The 27,651-nt window shown below is 46.8% G+C and overlaps 1 protein-coding gene across 3 annotated transcripts in view; it reads left to right on the forward strand.

Annotated features, from left to right (window-relative positions):
- LOC146821352 (uncharacterized) overlaps nt 1-27,651 on the forward strand; it is a 143,082-nt gene that overhangs the window by 59,458 nt on the left and 55,973 nt on the right. For 2 of the 3 annotated variants that reach the window (XM_085612284.1, XM_085612285.1), the window contains one exon: nt 18,444-18,563. In XM_085612284.1, coding sequence (XP_085468410.1) covers nt 18,444-18,563 — 120 coding nt within the window. The remainder of the gene's footprint in view (nt 1-18,443; nt 18,564-27,651) is intronic. The other variant, XM_085612286.1, reaches the window with a different exon arrangement.

A 27,651-nucleotide genomic window follows, 5' to 3' on the forward strand; every position in this document is an offset into this window, starting at 1 on the left:
GAAATATAGAGTGGTTTCGTTTGGTTAGGAGAAAATGTGCTCTGTCCACATGTTTGTATTTGTCCCCAGCAGACCTTTCTAAAGATATGATGTGACAGTGTTTGTACACCTCTTTGCCACTATGAGCTTTTCCTCAGCTTGTTCAGCAAGGCTTCCCTCATCTTTTTTAAACGGGCAGCTGCAGCTATGCAGTGTTCCCTTATTACTGCCTTAAAAACATCCAACTATGTTGATATGCTTGGGTTCTTGTTATCATTTTATTAAAGTAGTTTGAGATATGCTGGCCTATATTCAGGAGCACCACTGGGTCTTTATGCAGTGTTTTATTGAGGCACCACACAGTGTTGTGTTCGGTGCAAGCTGTCCCAAACTCATCCAATGCGCATGAGAGCAAACCATGATCTGACATGTCATAGGACCCTGAGCTAGTTGTACGTGTTTATATAGATAACTGATTTAATGAAATACCATTACTGAGAAACCATTTCACCTAAACTGTTTAATAGGAACTTCCTGGATGAATGGCACTTACCATTTCATAGACACGAACTCGTAAAATGTCTTTTATTTCGAAATTGGCTTGTGCATGCTTACTTTTTAAGGTATAAATATTGCAGGTCTTCCTTTCAGAAACTTTTGTGTCTGAGGAAATATTTTTAGTGCTTTACTTTAGCAGACATTACTTCAGTTTGATATCTTTACATTGCCAATTACTTTGGACACTTTTAATTCATTGACCCCTCACCTCCTCTAAACACCATCCATAGCTAACCCCCTAACAACAATAGCTAAACTTGATCCATTTTCCCCACTAAAAGCTCCTCTTCATGCCTAAATTACATCCATCCCATAACTCTTAAGACCCATCACCACCTTAAATTCCACCCATTCCCAATCTTGAAACTCTTTCTGCCCTTAACTCCGCCCATCCCCGGCCCCCTAAAATCCCTCACCACCTCTAAACCCTGCCCATAACAGAACTCTAAAAACAAAAACTCATGACTCCTAAACTCTAACCATCACTGAACATTATAACCCCCTCACCCACCCTTAACTCCGCCCATCCATGAACCTTAGAAACCTCTCAACACCCCTAATCTCCAGTCACCTCTTAACCCTAAAAACCTTTCACCACCCCCAAACTCCAACCATTACAGCTCGCTAAAAACCCTCAGCACTTTTAAACTCCACCCATCCCTGAATCCTAAAAAAGCCTTTCTACGCCTGAACTTCATCCATCTCTTTTCCCAAAAAACACTGCATTGCCCATCCCAGAACCCAAAGACCGTTCCCTACCCCTAAATCCAATATTAATATCATTTTAGATTTTTCCATAAAATGATCTTTCCTTTAAAATGTTTCCTTTAATTATAGATTTTTTTTGTATTCCCTTAAAATGATCTTTCCTTAAAAATGGTTTTCCATGATTTGGTCTCCTCCAATGTGATTTCTCAATTTTCATTTTTCCATTAATCATGGGTGCACTTTCATTGATAACCACAAAATCTGTGTTTTTCAGAAAACCTAGGCTCCTGATATGCACTTTGGATGTGGCTATTCAAAATTCTATTGTCTGGCTCTGACACAGGTGAAAGGTCGGACCATGGGAGGTTTAATAATTTGGGTGAGAAATATGCCAAATTGTACCATTAAGAGGTTGACAGTCTCCTCCCCAGATATTTTCGACCTCTCCCTCCACATGGACAACAAGTGCTTCTTTCTCTTTAATGTGTATAATAGACCCCAGAGTGTCAACACGGAATCATTGACCTTAGCACTTTTAGATACTTTCCTAAGCACTTTACATTCAAAAGCATATTTTATAGTTCCCAGTGACTTTATTGTGCCATATGAACCCTTGGGTGCCTAAGATCCATCTTTAATGGACGAAGAAGCTGCACTATGGCAGATCCCTAAATTGGGCATCTCCTCTGTTAAGAGAAGTTCCACTATGGCACTCCAGCTTTTGGGCATTACTCTAAGAATACGGTTAAGAGCTTGCAACAGGAGATCCCAATCCGTCAAGGATGGTGCTGTAGCCTGCAAACGATTCAATTGTTCAAGTAGAATAGACTATACAACTGTCTTTACACGACTGGCCATTTTTGTCCGATATGGAAGTACTAGAAAGAGAGGACAGTGATCACAATGCCCTGATCTTGCATTTGCGTGGGCTGATTGCCCCACAAAAGATGGTAACTAATTCTAGCCAATTGGGTACCATAGTCCCCTCTAACAACAAAAAAGCCCTAAAATGGGACTATGTGAAAGCGTGTCCGGATCTCCTGAAGCAGATATATTCCAGGGTGGGTGATGTCTTGGAAAAGTTGATCCAAGTTACGGAATCAGGTCCAAAAATAAAAATACATGATGACCTGTTTGCCGGATTTAGAGATCTTTGCATTGTATATCAACGATTTGGCTGCGGCACTAAACTTTGCAAACAATGATTCCCCTAATATTAGCCATACAAAAATTCCAACATTACTATTCACACACAATTCTCTGCACATTTCTAAAACCTTGAGTGGACTAGAAGCAGTTTTTAACTGCTTTTTCTTGTTCTGCTCTGATCGAGGCCTTGAGTTAAATATATTGAAAACAAAAGCTATGATATTGAATTCTAGGAGGTCCCTACACTAGTTAACAATTCCCCTCTCGAGCTGGTACATGATTTAGTTTACTTGGGGTGACATTCAAACTCCAACAAGAGTCGAGGGCAATTCTCAAGATGATGAATCTAACCCCTGCACTCAAACTTTATAAAGTTAATGAAAAAAGTGTTGCCCTATATGGTGTAGAACTGTGGAGTTACTGTTGCAGTAATGAATGATCAGTAGCACAGAACCATTTTCTCAGACAACTCCTTAACCTTTCCCAAAGCACACTAACACTCCCTGTACTCCAGGACATGGACTTGTACCCAATATCTTTTACAATCCAGGTAAGACCCTTATTTGTTTGGCATATGATTTGGACATCATCCGAACTGGAGTCCTATATCTCCCCTTAGAAAACTTTTAAAGTCACCAGGTCACTTGAGAATCCAGTGGCTGTCATATCTAAAGAGAATGTTTAAAGCTCTTGCTCTGCAAGTAATGATGGCTAGGCCTGACAAAGTCGCACAGATATCGAGATAGCTAATTAAGGATCGGTGTAGGTGGATCTGTGGGGCAAGCAGATTAGGAAGTGCCCCACAGGAAGTCTAACCAACCTTTTTCTAGACCACAAGATCACTCCGTGCTGTGAACCTTTACTAGATGCTATACAAGGTTCCTTTCCCGGCAGCTTTACATGAAGTTTCATTACAGAAAGCTCCCTTTGGCAGATTTTACAAGGAATTGGGGGAATTCTAGTAACCTTAGCTATCGCTGCCCTGTGTGCACTTCTGGTCTTAACACCAGCCTTCATTTTGTTTTCTTGTGCCCTATCCTTAGACAGCCCCATAAGAAATGGATTCTCCCTGTGTGCCAACTCCTGGGACTAAGGTTTTTTCACACAGCCTTAAGGATCCTGAAATCCGACACTAGGGAGGTGGTAGTGATTAGCATGGCAAATTTCCTACATGCAGCCTGGATAATACAGAGCAAGAAGGACGGTTGAATAAAAACCTTGTACGAGGCCAAACTCCATAGATGCCTAGCTGAGATTTTGTCATCTGTCCCAACTGCGTAGATATATTTTAATTGCAACCCTTGCTTAAGAAGGTTCTTTTGTTTATCATTTCATGGTTCTTCTATTTTTAACCTGTGTTTTTTTTATTTAGTGGATTGTTGGATTGATGTATGTGTTTTATGGATTTGTAATCCGAAATAAACAATTTTGATATGATATTAACATACATCACCCAGGGCTGCATCTCTCACCTTTCTTTGCCAGCAATCTTTTGTTTAGTACAGTGTAGTCTAGTCTTGCATAACTTTTATGTGCTGAGGAAAGGTTGGTAAAGTCCACCCTCAGTAGTTCAGTAGGTGTCTGAACCTCCACCAATCGATCGCTCCCAGGCCTTACAAACAGGCGTTACCTATTGGGGAAATCCCTGTATGTGTTTTGGGCCTTATCTAGATCCTTATTCATAATCATTTTAAGGTCCCTGCCAAGTGTCGGGTCCCACTGCCCCAAGCTTTTGGGTTATGATTTTACATTTTGCTGTTCTAGGTTGTATTCTTATTTTATGTTGTTTTGTTGTGGAGTGTTGCTATTGTGTTGTTATTGTGATTTGCCTAAGTATTTTGTGTTGGTCTGTCATATTGTATTTTGTGTTGCATTATTGTTTTGTTCAGGTGCGTGAATGTGTTATTGTTTTGTACTGTGATTGTGTTGCATTTGTTTTTGGGGTAGTATTATTTCATTTCCTTGGGCACTTCTACATGTTGTCATATTTCCAGCCAAAATGAATACACCCTATTAAATGTCTTAAATTACCACTTCTCATGCTAACTTTATACTATCCAGCCTTTTGTCATGTATTTGTCTATAAACCTGTTTCTTTTGAAGCCTCATTGGTCAGTCAGTCAGAGTGGGTACTTCAGAAATTAATTCAGTAAGATAAAACCCAGCAAATAGAATAATTACAATCAAATTGCCAAAATTAGTGTATACACAATTTCAAAAACATCTGATATGTTTATAAGAGCAGCATCTTTAACGTATGGAAATAAATAACTCATTATTCATACATACTTATATTACATCAGATTCCACACAATTCATACAAGAGAAAATCAGTTTATTTTTTACAAGAAACCAGTTTTGTTTTGATACAGTACGTCCATAAGCTTTCGGTAGAGTCTTTACCAACTGCATGATAACTCGTAATGAAATAAAATGGCTCAACCAATACCTTTTTGTCTGTACCAGACAAGTTGACAAGCAAGATAAACGTGACCTTAGGTCATATTGCACTAATACACACATGCGTAAATAAAAATACAACTCGGATGACACAAATCTTTCAAAATAATGATTAATTGTTATGGTTTTGCTAGTAACAGAGATGCCTTGCTCTAAAGCAAAGACAGATCAAATGACAGGGCTTAAGTCCAATGCAGAGGGCGATGGCAAAAGAAGTCGAGCAAGTGGCAGCACCAATGACCATCCAGAGGATGTTCCAGAAGTATCTGGATGATCCAAAAGAGGTCTATGTGGATCAAAACCCATTGATTTATTGGTATGGGAAGATGCACCAATGGCCAGAGTTCAGCCGGCTGGCAGTAAAGTATCTGTCGTGTCCTGCAGCCAGTGTGTCTGCTGAGCATGTGCCTAGTGCAGCTGGTGCAGTTTTTACATTGAGAAGGACTAGTCTCTCTCCTCAAAATGTCGAGAGATTGACTATGATCAAAATGAACCAACATATCATACTACACAATAACACAGTTCCTGAAACAGCACAGGAAGAAGTACGAGGATTGGTGAGAATCAACTGTGTTACCTGACCTACTTAAGGGCGAACAATCTGAGTTTGAAGACAAACTCTACTTCCAGGATTGAGTATATTAGTGCCACCATAGAACCTTTTAATTACTTCTCATTTAATGTCTTTCTTTGCAAAAAAATAAAGTAGCTAGTGGAACATTATGTTTGTGTCAGATTTATGCTGCCCTACCATTTTTTAGTCACATATATAGCCAGATTGCAGTTAGACCAGTGTGCACTGAACAAGCCTCCACAATTCTTTCATGACATTGGAGAAAATGCCTGCCTCCCCCGAATGTCTATCTTTTTTTGCATCACTTAGCAGGTCTGCCCCATAGGTTTGTTGATTTTTAAGAGTGCCAATACCAAATTCCAATGTGTTGCTTGCATCAAAGATACAATGTGTACCTACTACCTAACCTACCTGTGCTTGGATTGGAAGCGGTAACTACAACTATTACAGCAGTGAGTGAGTGATTGTGAGGGATGATTAATGATTCATGTGGTGGCAGAAAGTGAGTGAGTGTATTTAACTGTAATTTGTAAACTTGATTCAGATGATTTGCAATGTTTGGGACCTGAATGATGGGCAATTGGCATTTGTAAACTTAGCGAGTTTTACTTGCAGGGCCCATTGTTTTTAGGTCAAGCATTAAAGACCTATTGTAATTTGTTATGTTGGGTTAAAGCCATCCCCCAGCTTTTGATTTGTTTGTTTCAGTGTCCCTCAAAAATCTTTGCTTGCCAGTGGTCAGTCCTGCCTCTTTGTGACTCCTTTTTCTCTTCCATTCCTCCCATGGAACAGGGACTAAGTACTGTCTCATCACACTACAGTTCTTTGTCTGTTCTCTGGGAGATTACTTTATTTCTTTGTTTCCTGCTCTGTCTCTGTTTGCCTGTGTGTAGTGTAGCTGATTACATTTAAATATAGTTTTTCTCACTCCCACCTCCTCCTAATTCCACAGTTTTATTGGGGGTACTTTTTTTCGCCATGCCTCCCTCTTTGTGGTTATATTGGTTAGGCTTTTAAGCAAATCTCGCTTTCGACCGTCATTTGGGCTTCTTTTTAGTAGGATGTTAGTTTGGGTTTGGGCTTTGTTTTACAGAGGATTGGGCTTTTTTTTTGGTAGAAGAGCAAAACAATCCTTGGCAGCTCAAAAAGCTGGCAGTGAATGTCCGACTTTGGCTTTGCCAGTGCTTTTTTTCCCAGGCAGCTCAAACTATTTCGACACTGCTTATTTTTTCCCTCCTTGGGAGTGGTTCCAAAGGGCGTGAATGTGACTAATCCTGTACTTTGAGTAAGCCATCATTTCGGAAAGCGAGTGCAACTAATTGAAAAGTGATCACAGACTCAGCAAACCAAGGAGGCACCGACATCACTTGGATGTGTGATCATATTTGTAGATGTGCCGAGTTGCGCTGCCCGTCCTGGTCCCGGTGCGGACCCGGCTTCCGTCCCTCGGCTCCGCGGCAGGGCTAAATGTCTGCTGCAGATGAGGCTGGGAGGGCCAGGCCGCCGCTGTGGAGCTTTGTCTTCGTCGGTTTCGGGGACTTGCACACGCTCACCACCTGTAACTGCGAGCTGGCCCTGCTGCCCCTCAAGCAGCTGCTCGCCATACAGCCCCAGTACCTGCAGCTGCAGCATGAGGAGCGGCGGGAGCTACAACCTGTTCTCCAACGGAGGCTTCCGCATGGAGGGCCATGTGTACCGGGTCATCAACTACATCAGCAGTTGGGTCACTGTAGCGCAACTCCATTTGGTGATGCGCCAGGCACTATGACGTAATGTTCTTCCTTGCGCCCTATTGAATGTTTCCAGTTACTGGCAGAGCCCCCCATGAAATTAAAAGGAAGCGCACCTGCACTTATCGGCACAAATGCAGTATTTATAAGGAGAGATTGCTGCCAGTAACATTTCACGTACAACAAGCCAGTACTATTGGCTTTGTCAATGATTATTAGTTGCATAGTATAAAGAAACAACAACCATGGCTACGTAGTAATAGCATTTTGAAAATGCTTCAGTTCTGAAATGGTGAGACTGTAAAAGAACTATAACGGGTCTCTTTGAGGTCACATCAAAGGCATTGAAGGGTGGTACTGCAGCAGAGTTAAGGTGTTTTTAACCTGATGAATGGAGAGCCCGATTGGGACCCTTCTCAGCACCTGCTTCACCTGCTTTCTAGAACTGCCGGTGCTCAGCACCGGCAAGACCTGGGCCACTTAAAACCCTGATTGCTGGCACTTATCAACACCAGGTAATAGGTACTGAACGACTGTGTTCCATTTGAGCACCGATTTTGATTACACCTTTACAGAGAAGTGAACGAGGTGTTGTGGATAGGCACAAAGATGGTCTAATTTGGACTGCAAGTGTTATTACAGTTCTTTGCAAAGCAAAAAAGAGATGTGAAAAGCATGTCCATGAGCTGCCGCGCCAGGCCACTATACAATGCCAATTGCTCAAACTCACCTAAATGCGAGACCTGTTGCATTGCAAATGCTTGTTTATCTGGTTCTTCAGAGACCATAACAGTCACTTTAGATAACAAACAAAAACCTCTACAAAATACTGCAATTCTTTTTCGCTACTTGATCTTCAACAGCAGTGCACTACACTGCTATCTTCCTTGGGTCAGGCCTGGGACGGAGTTAATCAGAGTCAGGAGGAGGATGGAAGAACTCAGGACAGGACTACCTCATCAACAGCTAGATGAAAGAAGTTATCGACTTCAAAGGGGAAACCATGACTCTGAGGCTAGTCTCATCTATGTGAAATGGTGAGAGGTGCGTTGATTTTGGAAATTCTGCTGAGTGTATGTATTGCACTGGTGGCAAAAGTGAAACTGGAGTACTCTTGTTTTTTTGCTCTGCCACTGAGTCTTCTTGGTACACTCCTCATCGAGCTTCCTTCTGTTCTCCACCTTGACTCTACAGTACAGTTTCTGTTTTACAATCCGCAGACCTTCTCATCTCCTGCACGAACAAAAGGCGAAAGCTAAGCTCAACACTCCTGCTTTCCTACCGGACTGGTCCAGACAGGCACCCAAGAATGATGGACATTCCCGAGGAGAATGCAGATGCACCACCCAATTTTGCAATACAGTATCATTTTTCTTTTAACAATCATATATTTAGAACTGGGTGGTTTCACTCCTCCATAATTTGCTTTTTTCAAAATTAATAGACAGAACATTTAGATATCTGATCACTTGGGTCTCTGGGGCAGAAGGACTGTTGCAATGCATTAAACTTTACTGTGTTATACTCATTCCTTCGTTTCGTTCTACAACAGATTGATGAGGATGATGTGCTGCTCATCGCCCAGATAAATATTGTCCTATGTTCTTGTTAGTGTCCTTTTTCATACATTTCCCCAACTCCCCTAAATATTATGTTATGGTGGTGTGATTTGACTTTGGATGGATACACTATTGTTGTTAATTATTTAGGATAATAAGTAACCACTCTAAATTATTGTATAGTGTTTTTTTTAATGTTTGCTTTTAGGTGCACAATAGACATCACCCACTGTACTACCAGACAGAAGTCCAGTACAAAGTGACATGACTACAACACGTGCCACTGTCAACTTGCAGAGCTTGAAGATGGCCCCAAAGAAAAGTGCTCCCTAGAAAGTGGCCAGTGAGGAGGAGAAGAAGTAGCAGATTGCCACCACTAGCATGCCACCCCAAACCTTTTTCAGGAAATGTGGTGTGCCTGCCACACCTTCCTCTGGGGAGAAAGCTGGGAGCAGCACTCCCACATAAATGACACCTCCCCAACCTAAGCCTAAGGCCATGTCTCTCAGTGAGGCAGCCACTGAATTCATGGTGATGAGCAGTGAGTCTGAATTGGATTTGTCTCAGGCACAAACTAGTACCCAGTCGTCGCAGGAAACTGAGCAAAGTGGACAACAAGAACCACAGTCAGCAATAGTAGATCTTCCTGAAGTAGGAGCAGAATAGGAAACTGAACTTGCTGCAAATCAAACTGTTGTTTCTCTTCTTGAACCATTGGCTTCCAGATCTCCAGCAAGAAAAATTAAGGGTACTCCACCATCTTCTCCTAGCCCTCATTTCTGATGATTTGGACATGGATTGGAAATTGAAAGTTCCTTAAAGCCTTACAATTATGGAAGGTGACGAGGATTATGAGCCATTCATTGTAATGGAAGGTAGCTCAGAGGGTACAGACATTACCCCTCCTATTCAACCTGAATCGGGGGATGTGGCACTAGTACCACCAACATCACCACCAGCTTCCATATTTGTAAGGCCCGCGCTGAGACCTGCATTCACTTCTACTTCAGTTGAAGTACGCACTGCAGAGAGGCAATCATCAACTAACCCAACTACCTCCCGTTCTTTGGATACTGGCAGTGGCACCAGTGTCCCACTGAATAAGTTATTTTCCCCAGTTTGGGACTTCTTTACTATTAGCAAGCAGGAGGATAGCGTTGCAATATACTCTATTTGCCACACAAATGTTTGTCTAGGTAAGCCTGGTTCACACAACGGTACTAGAGACCAAGCGAGTCATATGAAAAAACATCATGCAATTTGGTGGGAGGCGCACCTTAAACAATTGCTGCATGTGATGGTGTTGATGAGAGAGGACAATAAGCCTTACAGTGGGAAGTGAAGGTGATGAGGAAGAAGAGGGTGAAAGCTTTATGCAAAGTAGCCCTGTCCCCAACAGTGCACCACTATCACCCATCTCAGCAACCTCGAAATGGCACATGTCAGATGTAGGAAACCACCCCATACAGTGAATGCCCCAAGACGCACATTGAGTCTAACGCCTCCTGGTTCTCTGCGAAAGTCAACTGTGTCAATGGCACCACAATTTGTTTTTTAAATGCAAGCTACTATTAGGACATTTTTAGGCAGGATGGGCCCTAACCTGTGATTCACGGACCCCTGGAGATCTATTATAACAACTACTCTTTCAAAAAAATAAAAAAAATATCATCAATTCTGTGAAGTATATACACAAAAGAAAAGCAAACTGTAAAAGTGAAAATCTTGGTATTCTTAGCTTGAATCAGAGTAGTGCAAGTACAACAAACAATAGAATGGGCCATTGATGGCCTCAATTTGAGCACTAGTATACACCAACAAAGAGATACATTAGGAGCAGAAAAGGCAAAGTGATATAACATAGTCTAACATATCCCATTGTCTTTTAGAAATAAAACCAAATTTGGAAAGGTGGAAACCTTAACATTTTGATGTTTGTGTTTTTATTGTTTATGAATTCAATTAAATATTAAGCAATGTGTGTATTTGTTTGATGTACATTTGTTTCTGTTTTAAAGTGTGCAAATTGCATACCCCCAAATTGAATCCCCCGTTTCCAATAGTGATTATGTGGTGGTCTAACAAAAGCCAGAAGGTTAACAACAACTGCACTAAAGACAATACTTCTCTAAAAAACTGTGATGCAGCAATCCAGTAAAGGCACTGAAAAAAGAGTGTAAACAAAAATCACATAACTGTTAGATTTAGCATGTGGGAAAACTTTGCATGACTTGGAAAGGGAGCGACTCACACATGTCAGAGTTAGACGACTAGCAAATATTTATTGCCAATATAGTCTTAAGCACCCGCAGTGTGTCTTGTGTGGTATTTCTTCAAGTGAGATATGTTGCGAACTGCTTGTCTATCACCTGCCTTTGTAGTTATTACTGTTCCCTTTGTGTAGTTACCTGGAGAGATTAGGCTGAATATCGAGTGTCTGACTTGTTCCTTTGTACTTGCTTTACTAGAACCCAAACTTCTTCCTTTATTTTGAAGTACCTAGCTCCTTGATAAGTGTTGGCATATTGCATCAGCTTTTCTTTCTGTCAATGATATCATAAGTATAGGTCTTCCTCTTCATACAGGGTATTCTTATGCATACTTCCCACCCCTGCATGAATATTGAAATGGATTGACCTTTGATACTGTGAGGAGTATTGCAGCATGCTTGCAGATTTGTGTTCAATGTGATTTGTACTGCCACTTGATCTAGTTCAGCCCGCTGAAAGGCCTTCTTAACACGGATCTGAATTTCTCAAATATTCCATTGGCTTATAGCACAGCAGTACGTTTTTTAGGTCTCGCCTGAGACAGCGCTTTAGCGCTGCTCTGGCGAGACTTATAGTAAGCACTTTTGGAAGTGCAAACGAGTGCTTTCAGGCCGCCAACTACTGTGCATGTGTGCCGGGCGCGCGCACCATTTGGCAGCCTGAAAGCACTCGTTGTCTTTCACTTTCGCCGCTTTGATGTTTTATCGTGATCGTGATCACTTTCACATTCGCGGCCGTACGGCCGCTTCCCTTCCTACTTTAATGCACTGTTGATTGGATAATAATGTACAACAAGATCACATCTAAAGTGTAAGACCATCTAATAAGGTGTAAATAAATATCGGCCTTGCATTTATTAGTGTATGGTGTTGATGCAGACTTCAAATAGATGATTGTCTAAACTTGATCGTCTTGTCAGTTCTAAACTTTTAAAGGGCCCAGTTGATTTCAAGTCTTTGCATAGTTCTGCTTGATGTGACCCTCTTTTCCTCGGCTTCCCTAGATTGCTGGATTGTCTCCCTTGTCAGTCAAACATGGGCATAGGTGGCGGATCTGGGTACGTGGCGGGGGTGCCCTGCGTGTGTGTTTTGAGTGGTCAGTTATTTGAGACGGGAGGGGGCAGGGAGGAGGGGGCAGCAGCTTGCAAGGGTTGATCTGCAATGCAAATTATGCAGCCTGCCAAACAATGGGGAAGGGAGCAGGGCCATTTCTGGGGTCGGCCTCAAAATCAAATTTGTGCTTTCTTAAAAGGGACCCTTCCAGACGTCCCCGTGAGCACAGAATTAGCTGGAGGGTAGGCATGGGGGTGGTGTGGGTGACTTTTCTTGCCCCGGGGGTCATCTGTGATTTCCCAGGAGAGCAGGACAAGAAAATCAATGCAGCTATTAAAATTCAGGGAATAGGTGTCTGTTCGCTTGCCAGGTTTTACGAACCGGGGATGCTTTTGTTCTGCGCTTAGTCTGCTGGGGGCTTGCTGTGGAGTTCCACTTTTACCTCTTACTCCTGTAGATGGACAAACACCGCCATTTTAAGATCTGTAAGTTCTGTAATGGGGATTTTCATTGTTCAGTTACAATCAGAGCTGTTTCTAACTTATGGCTGTCACACGCGAGTGAACGGGGCTATCTTAACCATGACCCGTTTAAAAATAATAACATTCTAAGGAACACAATCATTGTGCTACAGTGGTGTTTGGGTTTTCAAAAATAGAGGAAATCCAAGATTGTGCGTTTAAACAATCGAATGAGGCTGGTGTGTGAAATCGACCACTTTGAAGACATTCTTCGTATACCCAACAGAATCCACGCGTCGTAAAGCATGCCCGCCCCCACTCCCCCCTCCCACTCCCTCCTCGTCAGCTTCAGTGCGCTCTTGTTTTTTATGTTGTAGAGTGCATGTGCAGACTGCTCGTGTTGCACTGTCTGCGCTCGCCCATACACCTCCCACTCCGTTTGTTCCACCCCCTCCCTAGTTAGTACATTCCGAGTTTTACAGCCACTCTTGTACGTGGAAGTACACAAAACAGCTTAATTTGATCTGTTGGGAGGGGCAGGCTGGAAAGGGCAGTGGGGGTGAAAGACATTTGTCAGAGTTCTAGCCTGGCTTGTAGTCGCTGTCGGAAGTCAAGGATGGACAGGACACGGCAACGCTTTTCCTCCACACCCAGCACGGCATCTGTGCAAACAGCTAATAGACACACAAGAATATACAAACGACATGGTCAAACTCAGGGCTTTAAGTGGTATGAATAAACTGGAGGGTCTCTCAAAGGGGCGTGGCCGATGTAATTAAGGGCGTGAACGCACTCCAATATCTTAGGGTAGAGTTCACGTTATATAAAACTGCAGAAGAAAAGAAAAACTGAGCTTTTAATGGAGTGTTTTCAACTTTGCAGTCAGCCTCGCCATCATACTACTTCAAAGGGTCAGCTTTCTTATCTTTATGGGGCCATGTGTTTCAAACACATGGCCCCATAAAGACAACAAAGCTTTAACAACGGACGAAAGTGAAAGTGGGCCGTGGACATTAGATTTAAATGCTAAAAACTCTAACTTTCACAAATGCGAGACTGCTGCACGCCGCACACTGCTGCACGCCACACACTGCTGCACGCCACACTGCTGCACACTGCTGCATGCACGCCACACTGCTGCACACTGCTGCATGCCGCACACTGCTGCACGCCGCACGCTGCTGCACGCCACACACTGCTGCACGCCACACACTGCTGCACGCCGTACACTGCTGCATGCCGCACACTGCTGCACGCCACACACTGCTGCATGCCTCACACTGCTACACAAAACACTGCTGCACGCCGCACACTGCTGCGCGCCGCACACTGCTGCACGCCGCACACTGCTGCATGCCGCTGCACGCCACACGCTGCTGCACGCCACACACTGCTGCACGCCACACACTGCTGCACGCCGCACACTGCTGCACGCCGCGCACTGCTGCACGCTGCGCACTGCTGCACGCCGCGCACTGCTGCACGCCACACACTGCTGCACACTGCTGCATTACTCACTGCTGCATGCTGCACGGCACTGCTGCACGCAGCACACTGCTGCACGCCGCACACTGCTGCACGCCGCACAATGCTGCACGCACAATGCTGCGCACACTGCTGCATTACACACTACTGCACGCCGCACACTGCTACACGAAACACTGCTGCACGCCTCGCACTGCTGCACGCCTCACACTGCTACACGCCTCACACTGCTGCATGCCACACACTGCTGCACGCCACACACTGCTGCACGCCACACACTGCTGCACGCCACACACTGCTGCACGCCTCACACTGCTGCACGCCTCACACTGCTGCACGCCTCACACTGCTGCATGCCACACACTGCAACACGAAACACTGCTGCACGCCACACACTGCTGCACACCGCACACTGCTGCACGCCGCACACTGCTGCACGCCGCTGCACGCCACACACTGCTGCATGCCGCACACTGCTGCATGCCACACACTGCTGCATGCCACACACTGCTGCACGCCACACACTGCCGCACGCCGCTGCACGCCACACACTGCTGCACGCCGCACACTGCTACACAAAACACCGCTGCATGCCACACACCGCTGCACGCCGCTGCACGCCACACACTGCTGCATGCCTCACACTGCTACATGCCGCACACTGCTGCATGCCACACACTGCTGCACGCCACACACTGCCGCACGCCGCTGCACGCCACACACTGCTGCACGCCGCACACTGCTACACGAAACACCGCTGCATGCCACACACCGCTGCACGCCGCTGCACGCCGCTGCACGCCACACACTGCTGCATGCCTCACACTGCTACACGAAACACTGCTGCATGCCACACACTGCTGCACGCCGCACACTGCTGCATACCGCACACTGCTGCACGCCGCACACTGCTGCACGCCACACACTGCTGCACGCCGCACACTGCTGCACGCCGCACACTGCTGCACGCCGCACACTGCTGCATGCTGCACGACACTGCTGCACGCCGCACACTGCTGCACGCTCCACACCGCTGCAAGCCGCTGCACGCCACACACTGCTGCACGCCACACGCTGCTGCACGCCGCACGCTGCTGCACGCCTCACACTGCTGCATGCCGCACACTGCTGCACGCCACACACTGCTGCACGCCACACACTGCTGCACGCCACACACTGCTGCATGCCGCTGCATGCCGCACACTGCTGCACGCCGCACACTGCTGCACGCCCCACACTGCTGCACGCCCCACACTGCGGCACGCCCCACACTGCGGCACGCCCCACACTGCTACACGAAACACCGCTGCACGCCACACACCGCTGCACGCCGCACACCGCTGCACGCCGCACACCGCTGCACGCCACACACTGCTGCATGCCTCACACTGCTACACGAAACACTGCTGCATGCCACACACTGCTGCACGCCGCACACTGCTGCACGCCGCACACTGCTGCACGCCACACACTGCTGCATGCCACACACTGCTGCACGCCGCACACTGCTGCACGCCGCACACTGCTGCACACCGCACACTGCTGCACGCCGCACACTGCTGCATTACTCACTGCTGCATGCTGCACGACACTGCTGCACGCAGCCCACTGCTGCATGCCGCACACTGCTGCACGCCGCACACTGCTGCACGCCGCACACCGCTGCAAGCCGCTGCACGCCACACACTGCTGCACGCCACACACTGCTGCACGCCGCACCCTGCTGCACGCCGCACGCTGCTGCACGCCGCATGCTGCTGCACGCCGCATGCTGCTGCACGCCACACACTGCTGCACACCACACACTGCTGCACGCCACACACTGCTGCATGCCGCTGCACGCCGCACACTGCTGCATGCCGCACACTGCTGCACGCCCCACACTGCTGCACGCCCCACACTGCTGCACGCCCCACACTGCTGCACGCCCCACACTGCTGCACGCCCCACACTGCTGCACGCCCCACACTGCTGCACGCCACACACTGCTGCAAGCCACACACTGCTGCATGCCACACACTGCTGCATACCACACACTGCCGCACACCGCACAATGCTGCGCACCGCACACTGCTGCACGCCACACACTGCTGCACGCCACACACTGCTGCACGCCACACACTGCTGCACGCCGCTGCACGCCACACTGCCGCACACTGCTGCACGCCGCACAGCTGCACGCCACACACTGCTACACGAAACACTGCTGCACGCCACACACTGCTGCACGCCACACACTGCTGCACGCCGCTGCACGCCACACACTGCTGCATGCCTCACACTGCTACACGAAACACTGCTGCATGCCACACACTGCTGCACGCCGCACACTGCTGCACGCCGCACACTGCTGCACGCCGCACACTGCTGCATGCCGCTGCACGCCGCACACTGCTGCACGCCACACACTGCTGCACGCCACACACTGCTGCACGCTGCACAATGCTGCACTCCGCACAATGCTGCACGCCGCACAATGCTGCACGCCACACACTGCTGCACATTGCTGCATTACTCACTGCTGCATGCTGCACGACACTGCTGCACGCCGCACACTGCTGCACGCCGCACACTGCTGCATGCCGCACACCGCTGCAAGCCGCTGCACGCCACACACTGCTGCACACCACACGCTACTGCATGCCGCACACTGCTGCACGCCGCACACTGCTGCACTCCACACACTGCTTTTATGCGAGTTTATGCTACTGACATTGTAAATGACAATGCCTTTTATTTGTTTTAAAACCAAAACATAAATAAAAGGCATTGTAATTTTACAATGCCAATAGCTCAAAATCTTATAAATGCGAGACCTATTGCATTGCAAATGCTTGTTTATGCTTTAAATTCAGATGCCTTGCAAATGTGGAAACATTAATTCCATTGAAAAGAGGCAGCTGTATGGAGTATCCAGGTGTGTTGGCAATCACCTGGATTCCCTAGGCTGCGAACATTTCATCCAGGACAGGGATGACTGGTCCAGTTCTTATGGCTTCTTTGCGATGAAAAATCTAGAATACTCGTCCATCAAAACTATGGGATACTGTTCCGATTTGTGTGTCCCAAAGAAGTCAACAAATGGCACTAGGAACTCTTTGGCAGAGGGGACATTTGTAGGTTTTGCATCTTGGAGATCCACTTAGCACGTGACTTTTTTTTTAGGAATACATATCTTTACATTGCATGCGTTTACAACGCATGCGATTACAGCGTAGTCGTTACAACGACCGCCTTGTTACATCGCAGTACCATTACAAAGCAAGTCATTACAACGACATGCTGTAGGGGCGCGCTGGAAGTAGGGATAGAATAATTTGCTATTCCAACTCCAGCGTGCGCAACAGTAGGGAAGGTGTTGGAATAGTAAATTATACTGTTCCTTAGTTTAGAGCGCCCCCTACAGCAAGTCGTTGTAACGACTTGCGTTGTAATTGTACTGCGATGTAACAACGCGGTCGTTGTAACGACCGCGTTGTAATCTCATGCATTGTTAACCATGCGATGTGATGGCTGTTTCCCTTTTTTTAGAGTTTCATTGACAAGTTGGTCAAGTTGTGGAAGCCAGACTCTTTCTCATATGTCTCTTTACATTGCCACTGTTCTCCAGCTTGATTCATGTGCTAAGTCTATCACTCTTTGGCATAGTTTCTGTAGGATGACAGTTCATCTGTTTCGCAGTAGAACTCCACATGCTGCCACGGGCAGTTTTTCCTGCAGATGCTCAAATGACATAAGAGCGCTGATATCTACAACACCAGAAAGCAACTGCTGTACATCAGTATTCATTCATTTCTGGATGTGCTACCCTTGACTTCCCTTACTGTGGTCTCCATCAGAGTGACATCTGTGATGGCTTCCAAAGATACAGATGAAGGCATTGCTCGATCAATAACAAAATGCAGATATTCTTCAGCTGTGGGGCCTTTTTGTGTCATCTTCATGGCGGTGTTGTCCACTGGATTATGCTCCTTGTCTGATTTGTGGATAATATTATAAGTATATTCTTTCTGACTAATTCCCCATACCTCAATTCAGTGTGGTATGTTGGCTTGAGGATTTCCAAATATTGTCAGCAAAGCCTGATGACAGGTCATTATTGGAATCCGATTGCTATAGATGAATATCTGTAAATGTTAGCACATATGTAATCTGATATACGTCTCAGACAGTATAATCCCTGGTCGTTCCGATTATTATCGGCCAAAAACCTTCAAAAATGGTCTTGAGCATTTGTTACTCAAACAATTAGATCATACATTCATTTTCCAAAATCAACTTTTATTTCATTTTGTGGCATTCTCAACCATTGTTGTAAACATAAAACCTATCATTTCCCTCTTTTTAATGTATATGACTCCCCCGATGATACAACCTCAGGCAGCCGTTAATGAGACCAATCCTGTGGGTATATTACATCTTTTTACTTAACAAAATAAATGTTTTTATCTTTTTAAGCAGGATCTCAATTCAACAATACTGATTCCTACATCGCGAATGAAGATGAACAAAAGACATCAGTAAAACAAGTTACTGTCACTAACACAGAAAGAGAAAGTAGAAATTACCTTTTCGCAGGTGGGTACTTCTGACATGTTTCTGCAACTGGTCTCACAAGACACCCATCTCAGTATGCTGTGTCACAATATGTTATATTGTGTGGCTTGGTACTGATATATATTTTATTTTAACCCAAACTACGGTTTCAATAATCTTGTAGTGCCCTTTGTTTCTCTATGTAGCTCCCCAGGGAGACAGAACTAGGCAAAGCGCAAGGTCTCGAGGGACATTATGAAGCAGTTGAGTGGGGCTAGAATTGAGTCTGAAGTGGTAAAGCAAAACCAGAATATGGGAGGCCTGGATTGGGAAGTCTTAACCCTATGACTTCTACATTTTGGCTTGTGAGGATGAGGAAGAGGTAGCTGACACAGTTGAGAGCGCACCAATAACAATAATGATAATAATACCACAATGTTTCCAGATTTTACAATTATGCAATTTAAGGGTGCATCAATGCATCAACTTTGGAGGGCTGTAAGGCCCTTTATCTCACCAATGATAAATATCCCCAAAAAAATAGCTAGGTTAGGAGAGAAATGGCAACAAGATATTGGAGAGTTGGAAGATAATACATGGTATGAAATACGTAGATCATCAAGGGAAATATCAAATAATGCGAGCTTCAAATTAATATAATTTAAAGGTGTGCATTGGGTACATCACAAACCGTAACAACGCAAGCAATTACCACGCTGTTGTGACATCGTTTAAGCAATTACATCGCACACATTTACTGCGCTTGCTGTTTTCATGCGATTGCAGTGTCTCGGCTGTTTTGTGCCATTACAACGCAGTTGATTAAATCGTCTCCCGTTACAACGTTTTTTTTCTCTATACACTGCGTCCAATTACCATCTTTGTAATGGGTGTTTCCCGTAGGAATAGACGAGAAATTCAGTTCCACATCATCACCCATAAACCATGTGTCACTCTTACTATATCGTTTGATCTTTTTTTTTATTCACATAACCTGCTTTACCAGGTGTGGAAGTCCTCCAAAACAACATTGCCAACAGAGACTCTCCCTGAATAACTGTTCTTTCCAAAAGACATCCTTTAAATATATTCTCTACCACTGTGTTCAAATAACGTGAACGTAATTTTGAAATCCGAAAGCCAAATAAAAATTAAAAACATCAACAAAAACAAGAGACTCACATTAATGTTCCCCGTATAACGTTTTTTTTGTTTTGTTTGTGTTATTTTATATATTGTCAGATGATTGTTACAGCAGCCATAGTGTGGGCCGAAATCCAGTGGGTTACTGCAAAAGAAGTACCTCATTGGCATATTAAATCAATCACAGGCTTAGCTGGAAAAGTCACATCCACTAACATTCTCGTAGGTGCTTACCCGCTCTGTCATGCTATTGGTTACCGCATCCTAAGTAAAAGTGCACCGATGCTAAAGTTCAAAGACCGATCGAAAATGTATATTTCATCTTCAAAACACAAAAACAGACATCAAAAATACATAATAGAAGCCAGACCCAATTAATCAAAATAAATAGATAAAACCCAGCAATTTCAGCATATATATAAATAGATAAAACCCACCAGTTCCAGAATATATCTAGCTAAAACACTAAAGGATGTGATCACAATACACATAAAAACATTTGAGATCAAACTAACAATTTGTGCCTAATCAGCCAATGTGCGTGAAGGAACTTAGACACAGCCACTACAATCACAATCGAAGAATCGCTTTTGCGGAATCTAAGGGAGTCTGTTTGATTTGTGGAGCCGACATAGGGGATCAATTCAGCTCGCTCTGGGTTTAGCTTATTTTGGACTGAAGAACAAAAAATCACAAATGCTGCTCAGTTTCGTCCTAGAGCATACGTGATTGGCACCGAGTAAACTCAGACTTTACAGAGACCCAAAATGAAGTGTGGATCAGACAGCAATTGGGAGGATACCATACCTGACCTGCAAAAACAATTTACAAGCATGCACAAGTTGAATGGAAGTCGGAAATTCCTCAGCCCTAGACCCAAATCTGTTCAACAAATGCGTCTTGTAAGCCTACCTGTGTGGCTGGGCAATTCATGCTGGGCAGCAACTCTCTCCCAAAATCTTGATTTACCCACTGCTAGCACAGCGGCTGTGATACGGGATGGGTCATCCCAAAAGTTGGCTTGGTCTACCTCATTCCAATTTTTTTAACGTAGGCCAGCCACTAAATCCTCATAGAACATTGTAATTTAATAATGTCAGTAAGGCTCTCTGTGAAGGGTTGTAATTTTTCAGTGACCCAAATACAGTATGTATGGACATTCTGATTCGTTATTTAAGTTATTCACATACTGCCCACGCCCCATTTAAAAACTCACCCTTTAACATTTGTACTATCAGAGCCTACGATATAGTGGTCTTAGGAGAGAGTGTCGGTCAATGTAGTCTCACCTCATTAGCTGGAGCTTGGGTTTTTTACAATGATGTGTTTTCCTGCTCAATATTGTTGGGGCCCGACATACCAATGACTGAAATTTGTAGTTACACGGGAGTGACTGGTTTCTTGAATCAAGCGGCGTTCTTTGAGCCAAGTGTTGCATGGCATATTGCAGAGCTCAGAGTGCATTTGTGGAATTAGAAGGTTGTTCTGTGATTCACCTGATACCTTCTGAATTACACCGTGACACCGCATACCATTTTGAAGGACTGTGTGCATTTTTGGTATGAGTTATATTATTTCCAGCAATAAATATATGATTCTTGCCCTTCCCATCAATCATTGCCCATGCCATCTTCCGTGGCTCTGTAACGGAGCTGTCCATGCCATCTATCCATGCCATCTTCCGTGACTCGCGACGACCTATTGAATGACACAAAGCACGCAGCTGTCAATCATTATTTATGTCATATAATTATGTCAATATTGCAAATTAAATTTTTGTTTGTCGCGACGACCTAATGAATGACGTCATAAATGTCATTGCTGCGTTTGCGTTGGAAATGTCATTGCGCAGTTATAGCATGTGTTGTAAATACATGCAATGCAAAGGATCCTGCGATGTAAAAGTTGCGTTGCGCTGGCACCGCGTCCAATTACCATCGTTGTAATCGGTGTTTCCTGGTATATTATACAAGGGAAATGTTACATAGAATTGGCAGAATAGATACGAACATACGTCTGCACAAATGTAGTTGAGTGAGGACCTTTTTTCATACTGTCTCGGAATGCTTAGGAATTCAACATAATTGGGACTGATTAAAATCAGACTCAAAAAGTTGATAGGAGTCCCAATGCAAAATAAGCCATTGAAGATGTTGCTGGGTGTCTGAGAGGCTGCAAACTTTTTAAAAACTTTTTTAAATTACTACTTTATTTGTATTCTTAGTTTTTAAATATTAGTTAATCAGGGGTTAGTAGTCAACAGAAGACATTGCAACAAAGAAGGGTGGGGAGGACCAACATTATCATAAAGGCTAAGGAGTATGGGCTGGTGTCAGGACATCAAGAAAGTGATTTATGAGGATAGGGGTTGCCCACAGGAATACCGGAAAATATGGAGAAACTGGAGAGTGAAGACAGATAGTATGTAATCATACATAGAACTGCCACAATGAGAAGTCAATGAGAGGAATTATAAATAGCAGTTAAACTGAAGGAAAAGGGGAAATGTAAAGTCTATACGAGAAACAGATCACCACCATCCGAGGAATGAACAGCGGAGAAGAAAGAAGAATGAGGGAGTTAATTTTGATACAAATGAATATGCGCAGGTCATACTGATGGAGGCACTTAGCGAGTGAAACTTTGATCTTGTATATTAAACACTGTAATGTTTGAGAAGGAATAAAATCTCCTACCAAAAAAAAAAAAAACTTCGGACAGATGAAAGGCTGAGTTGATTTTACAGGAATTCAAAGTAGTCACCTATAAGTCTCACCCGATATCAGGAATTTGTGTGTAACTCGCAGAGCCATTGTGCTGTCGTGCATTGGGTGACTGTGCAAACAGTGGAGAAGGGTTTGGGGAGGATGGCCCTACTGGAACCAGTGACAACTTTTCAGCATGTGGGCATTCGGGTCTCATTTCCATAATTATTCCTCAAGTCTGACTGACACATTTTGCACGTTGGTAAACTTCCCTAGAGGCCTTTGGTTACTTCCTGTTTGGATTGATGATGGTGCCTACAATTGCTAAGTGAAGAGCAGTTCAGATGTATGGAATCTTTTGTTGAATCTGGCCTATTTGAAAAAATGCTTCTTGTGTTGGTACACTGACTTTACTATTTCTGCCAAGACTGCCATTATATTAGAACCCAATCCTAAAATGAGAGGTTGCCACTATAGGAAAATGAGCAGTTCAATTATAGAGACCCGTTTACTCATGAAATCCCGTGATCCTCGCCCTCTCCCGAACGCTGTCTAGATGGTGTTGTGGGCAGAGATGGTCCTCTCATTACAAACTGTCAAACTAGGTGAGGGATTGCCTTTGTTGAGAGTATCAGCGTCCTTTTCAATGAATTGAACCTTGTCTTTGAAGATTTGTTTTCAGGTTGTTACAAGATCTTGCAATGTAAAGTAGAAGAGTTAGCATAGCCAGAGCTTTAATTCCAATAAAAGTGGCAATTGCACAGTGTTTGGTTTGTTTTTGTCTCCTGCGAACAACAAGTAAGATTTTTTTTTTCTTTTTACACCCATGGTTTCAAAAAGCTATTTGGGAAGTGTAGGTTTTAAGGACTAATTCATTAAGATGCTTTCTCATTTGATATAGTTATCCCTGGCTATAGACATTGATGTTCACTCACTTAAAAGGCAATTGCTGCTCAACAGGGCCTATGGTTAAATATGGGTCTCTAAAATGCCGTGGTTAACCATCTTTCATATGCGGGGGACATTTCTGACCACATTCTGACTTTGCTTGGCATATTAACGGGCAGTCTGACATAGAGTAGGCATTCTTAACCACATTCTCATCTCTGACATATTGGGAGTATTCTTAGCAACAGTCTGGGTACCTCTGCTGACAGTTTCACGTCCATGACATATAGTGTGACTTCATAGCGACATTCTAGTTGTCCCTGGCATACTATTGGCTAGCCTTGTCATAATAGTAAGACACATGCTTGACATTCTGTGGGAATTCTTGCAACTATCTGACTATCCCTGACGTAATATTATCCCATCCTTAACATATTGTTAGCATTCTTGGCATGTCTGGCTATCACTGGTTATTGTAACCCATCTTTGACATGTTGTGGCATTCATGATAACATTCTGAGTGTCCCTGGCTTAATAGTGAGATATCTCTGACATAATGAGAATATTGCTTGTAGCATTCTGTCTTTCCTGGGAATAATAATGTTCCATCTTTGACATAATAGGACACCCCCGCGCCGCACGGCCAGCAGCTGTAGTGTGTGCTCCCCGCCTGCCGCTGCCCTCAGCCTCGCTGAGCCTTCCTGCTGACCACGCCCCCCGCCGTCGCTCGGTGCTGTCTCCTGTTTTTACCGTGTTTTTTCTTTGTATTTAATTCGGTCTCCTTGTTATTTTGCCCCTTTTACCTGTGTTTTTTGTGCCCCCCTGTGCAGTTTCCCCTGCAGTGCCCCCTGCGCCCACCCGCCCCGCTCCCCGCTTCCCGCCGCCGTGAGTGCGGACACGCCCCCTTTCCTTCTGTACCCTCCCCGCTCCCGCCTCCCAGCTGCTCCTCCCTCCCTCGCACTCGGCCATAAATGGCGACCGTGCGGCACAGGTGAGTGTGACCTATTCTTAGGACACCCCCGTGCCGCACGGCCACCAGCTTTAGCGTGTGCTCCCCGCCTGCCGCTGCCCTCAGCCTCGCTGAGCCTTCCTGCTGACCACGCCCCCCGCCGTCGCTCGGTGCTGTCTCCTGTTTTTACTGTTTTTTCTTTGTATTTAATTCGGTCTCCTTGTTATTTTGCCCCTTTTACCTGTGTTTTTTGTGCCCCCCTGTGCAGTTTCCCCTGCAGTGCCCCCTGCGCCCACCCGCCCCGCTCCCCGCCGCCGTGAGTGCGGACACGCCCCCTTTCCTTCTGTGCCCTCCCCGCTCCCGCCTCCCAGCTGCTCCTCCCTCCCTCGCACTTGGCCATAAAGGGCGACCGTGCGGCACAGGTGAGTGTGACCTATTCTTAGGACACCCCCGCGCCGCACGGCCACCAGCTGTAGCGTGTGCTCCCCGCCTGCCGCTGCCCTCAGCCTCGCTGAGCCTTCCTGCTGAATACGCCCCCCGCCGTCGCTCGGTGCTGTCTACTGTTTTTACTGTGTTTTTTCTTGTATTTAATTCGGTCTCCTTGTTATTTTGCCCCTTTTACCTGTGTTTTTTGTGCCCCCCTGTGCAGTTTCCCCTGCAGTGCCCCCTGCGCCCACCCGCCCCGCTCCCCGCTTCCCGCCGCCGTGAGTGCGGACACGCCCCCTTTCCTTCTGTGCCCTCCCCGCTCCCGCCTCCCAGCTGCTCATCCCTCCCTCGCACTTCGCCATGAATGGCGACCGTGCGCACGCGCAGAGGGCGCGCCAATTGTGCGCCGAAGGCGCGCCAAAGGCAAGCCCGTCTGCGCCCGGACCGCGCCCAGTGCCAGGACCCCTGGTTCCCACCGCCGATGCAAGACTTCACGACAGACCTACGACGCCGCCACTCTCAACGCCGGCCGTAACCCTGCCTGCTACCGAGCCACCCCGAGATGCACCAACGGACCCTTCGCCTGCAAAGCCTGCCGCTTCACCTGCTACCGGACCTGCACCGCCCCCGCCGACTCCAACACTAACAGCAACCACCTGAAGTGCATCCTGCTGAACACCCGCTCCGTTCACAGACACGCCGTGGAACTATGGGACCTGCTCGATGCAACTTCACCGGACGTCGCCTTCATCACCGAAACCTGGATGAACGCCTCCTCAGCACCCGACATCGCCACAGCCATCCCGGACGGATACAAGATCACCCGGAAGGACCGCGTCAACCAGACGGGAGGAGGCATCGCCATCGTACACAAGAACACCATCCGCATCTCGACTAACTCCGACAAAACCTTCCCCGCCGCCGAGCACCTGCACTTCCAGGTCCACACCGACCCCAAGACCACCCTCCGAGGCACCCTCATCTACAGACCACCGGGACCACGCACGCAGTTCAGCGAAGATATCGCAGATTTCATCAGCCCGCACGCCCTTCCCTCCGCCGACTACATCCTCCTAGGGGACCTCAACTTCCGCCTGGAGAACAATAATGACAGAAACACCACCGCCCTGCTGGACAACCTCGCCAACCTCGGACTCAAGCAACTGGTGGACACCCCCACCCACTACGCCGGACACACGCTTGACCCCGTCTTCTCATCCAGCAAGCACGTCTCCTTCAGCCACGCCACCGGACTCCACTGGACAGACCACAGCTGCGTCCACTTCAACTTCGGTAGAACCACGACCCACCACCAACCGCAACGGGTCCCCCGCCGCAGCTGGAGCAAGATCACCGCCGAGCAGCTCACCGCCTCCCTCAGCCAGAACACCCCCACCAGCACAACGGACCCCAACGTAGCAGCCAGCAACCTCACCAAGTGGCTGACCGCCTGCGCCGACGACCTCGCACCACTAAAGAAACTTCCAGCAGACCCGGCAGCAAGAAAACCCCCTGGTTCACCGACGAACTCAAGGAATCCAAGAAGAACTGCCGCACCCTCGAGAAAGCCTGGCGGCTCGACCACACCACAGACAACTGGACCGCCCTCAAGCATGCCACCCGCAAACACCATCAACTGATCCGCGCCACCAAGAAGACCGCATTCAAAGAACGACTGGACAACAACGCCCACGACAGCAAGGAACTCTTCAGCATCGTCAAAGAGTTCTCCAACCCCAGCGCCGGAACCAACGACCTCACTCCCACGCAAGACCTCTGCGACTCCCTCGCCTCGTTCTTCCACCGCAAGATCGCCGACATACACAACAGCTTCGACTCACAGACCACGCACCCTACCACCGAACCAACGCCCGCCACCACCACCCTCTGCAACTGGACCCCGATTAGCACCGAAGACACCACCCGCACGATGAACTCCATCCACTCAGGATCACCAACCGACCCGTGCCCACACCACGTCTTCAACAAAGCCGCCGCCACCATCGCACCCCATCTCCGAGACACCATCAACTCCTCCTTCCACACCGCCACCTTCCCGGAGAGCTGGAAGCATGCCGAGCTGACCGCCCTCCTGAAGAAACCAACGGCGGACCCCGCCGACCTCAAGAACTACCGTCCCATCTCGCTCCTTCCTTTTCCGGCCAAAGTCATCGAGAAGACCGTCAACAAACAGCTTGCCACCTTCCTCGAGACGAACGGATCCCTAGACCACTCACAGTCCGGATTTCGGGCCAACCACAGCACCGAGACCGCCCTGATCGCAGCCACCGACGACATCAGAACCCTGATCGACAACGGGGAAACAGCGGCCCTCATCCTCCTGGACCTCTCCGCAGCGTTCGACACGGTCTGCCACCGAACCCTAGTGAAGCGCCTCAGCAACATCGGAATCCGAGAGAAAGTGCTGGAATGGATCATCTCGTTCCTCACCGGAAGAACCCAGAGAGTCCGCCTCCCTCCGTTCAGATCCGAGGCCACCGAAGTCATCTGCGGCGTACCACAAGGATCTTCTCTCAGCCCGACCCTCTTCAACGTCTACATGAGCCCCCTCGCAGCCATCGCACGCCAACACCACCTCAACATCATCTCCTACGCCGACGACACCCAGCTGATCCTCTCCCTCACCAACGATCCCACCACCGCCAGAGCCAACCTACACGAAGGGATGAAATACGTCGCCGACTGGATGAGGAACAGCCGTCTTAAACTGAACTCAGACAAGACGACTCCTGGTGGCCCCCGGCCCTGGGCACCACCCCCAAACCAACGGACCACGCACGCAACCTGGGCTTCATCCTGTACTCCTCCCTGTCAATGACCAGACAAGTCAATGCCGTTTCTTCCTCGTGCTTCAACACCCTACGCATGCTCCGCAAGATCTTCAGATGGATCCCCACTGAAACCAGGAAGACCGTCACCCAGGCACTCGTCACCAGCCGACTGGACTACGGGAAAGCCCTCTACGCCAGAACCACAGCCAAACTCCAGAAAAGACTCC

This window comes from Triturus cristatus, chromosome 6 (assembly GCF_964204655.1).
Source record: "Triturus cristatus chromosome 6, aTriCri1.1, whole genome shotgun sequence".
In the NCBI taxonomy this organism is placed as follows: domain Eukaryota; kingdom Metazoa; phylum Chordata; class Amphibia; order Caudata; family Salamandridae; genus Triturus; species Triturus cristatus.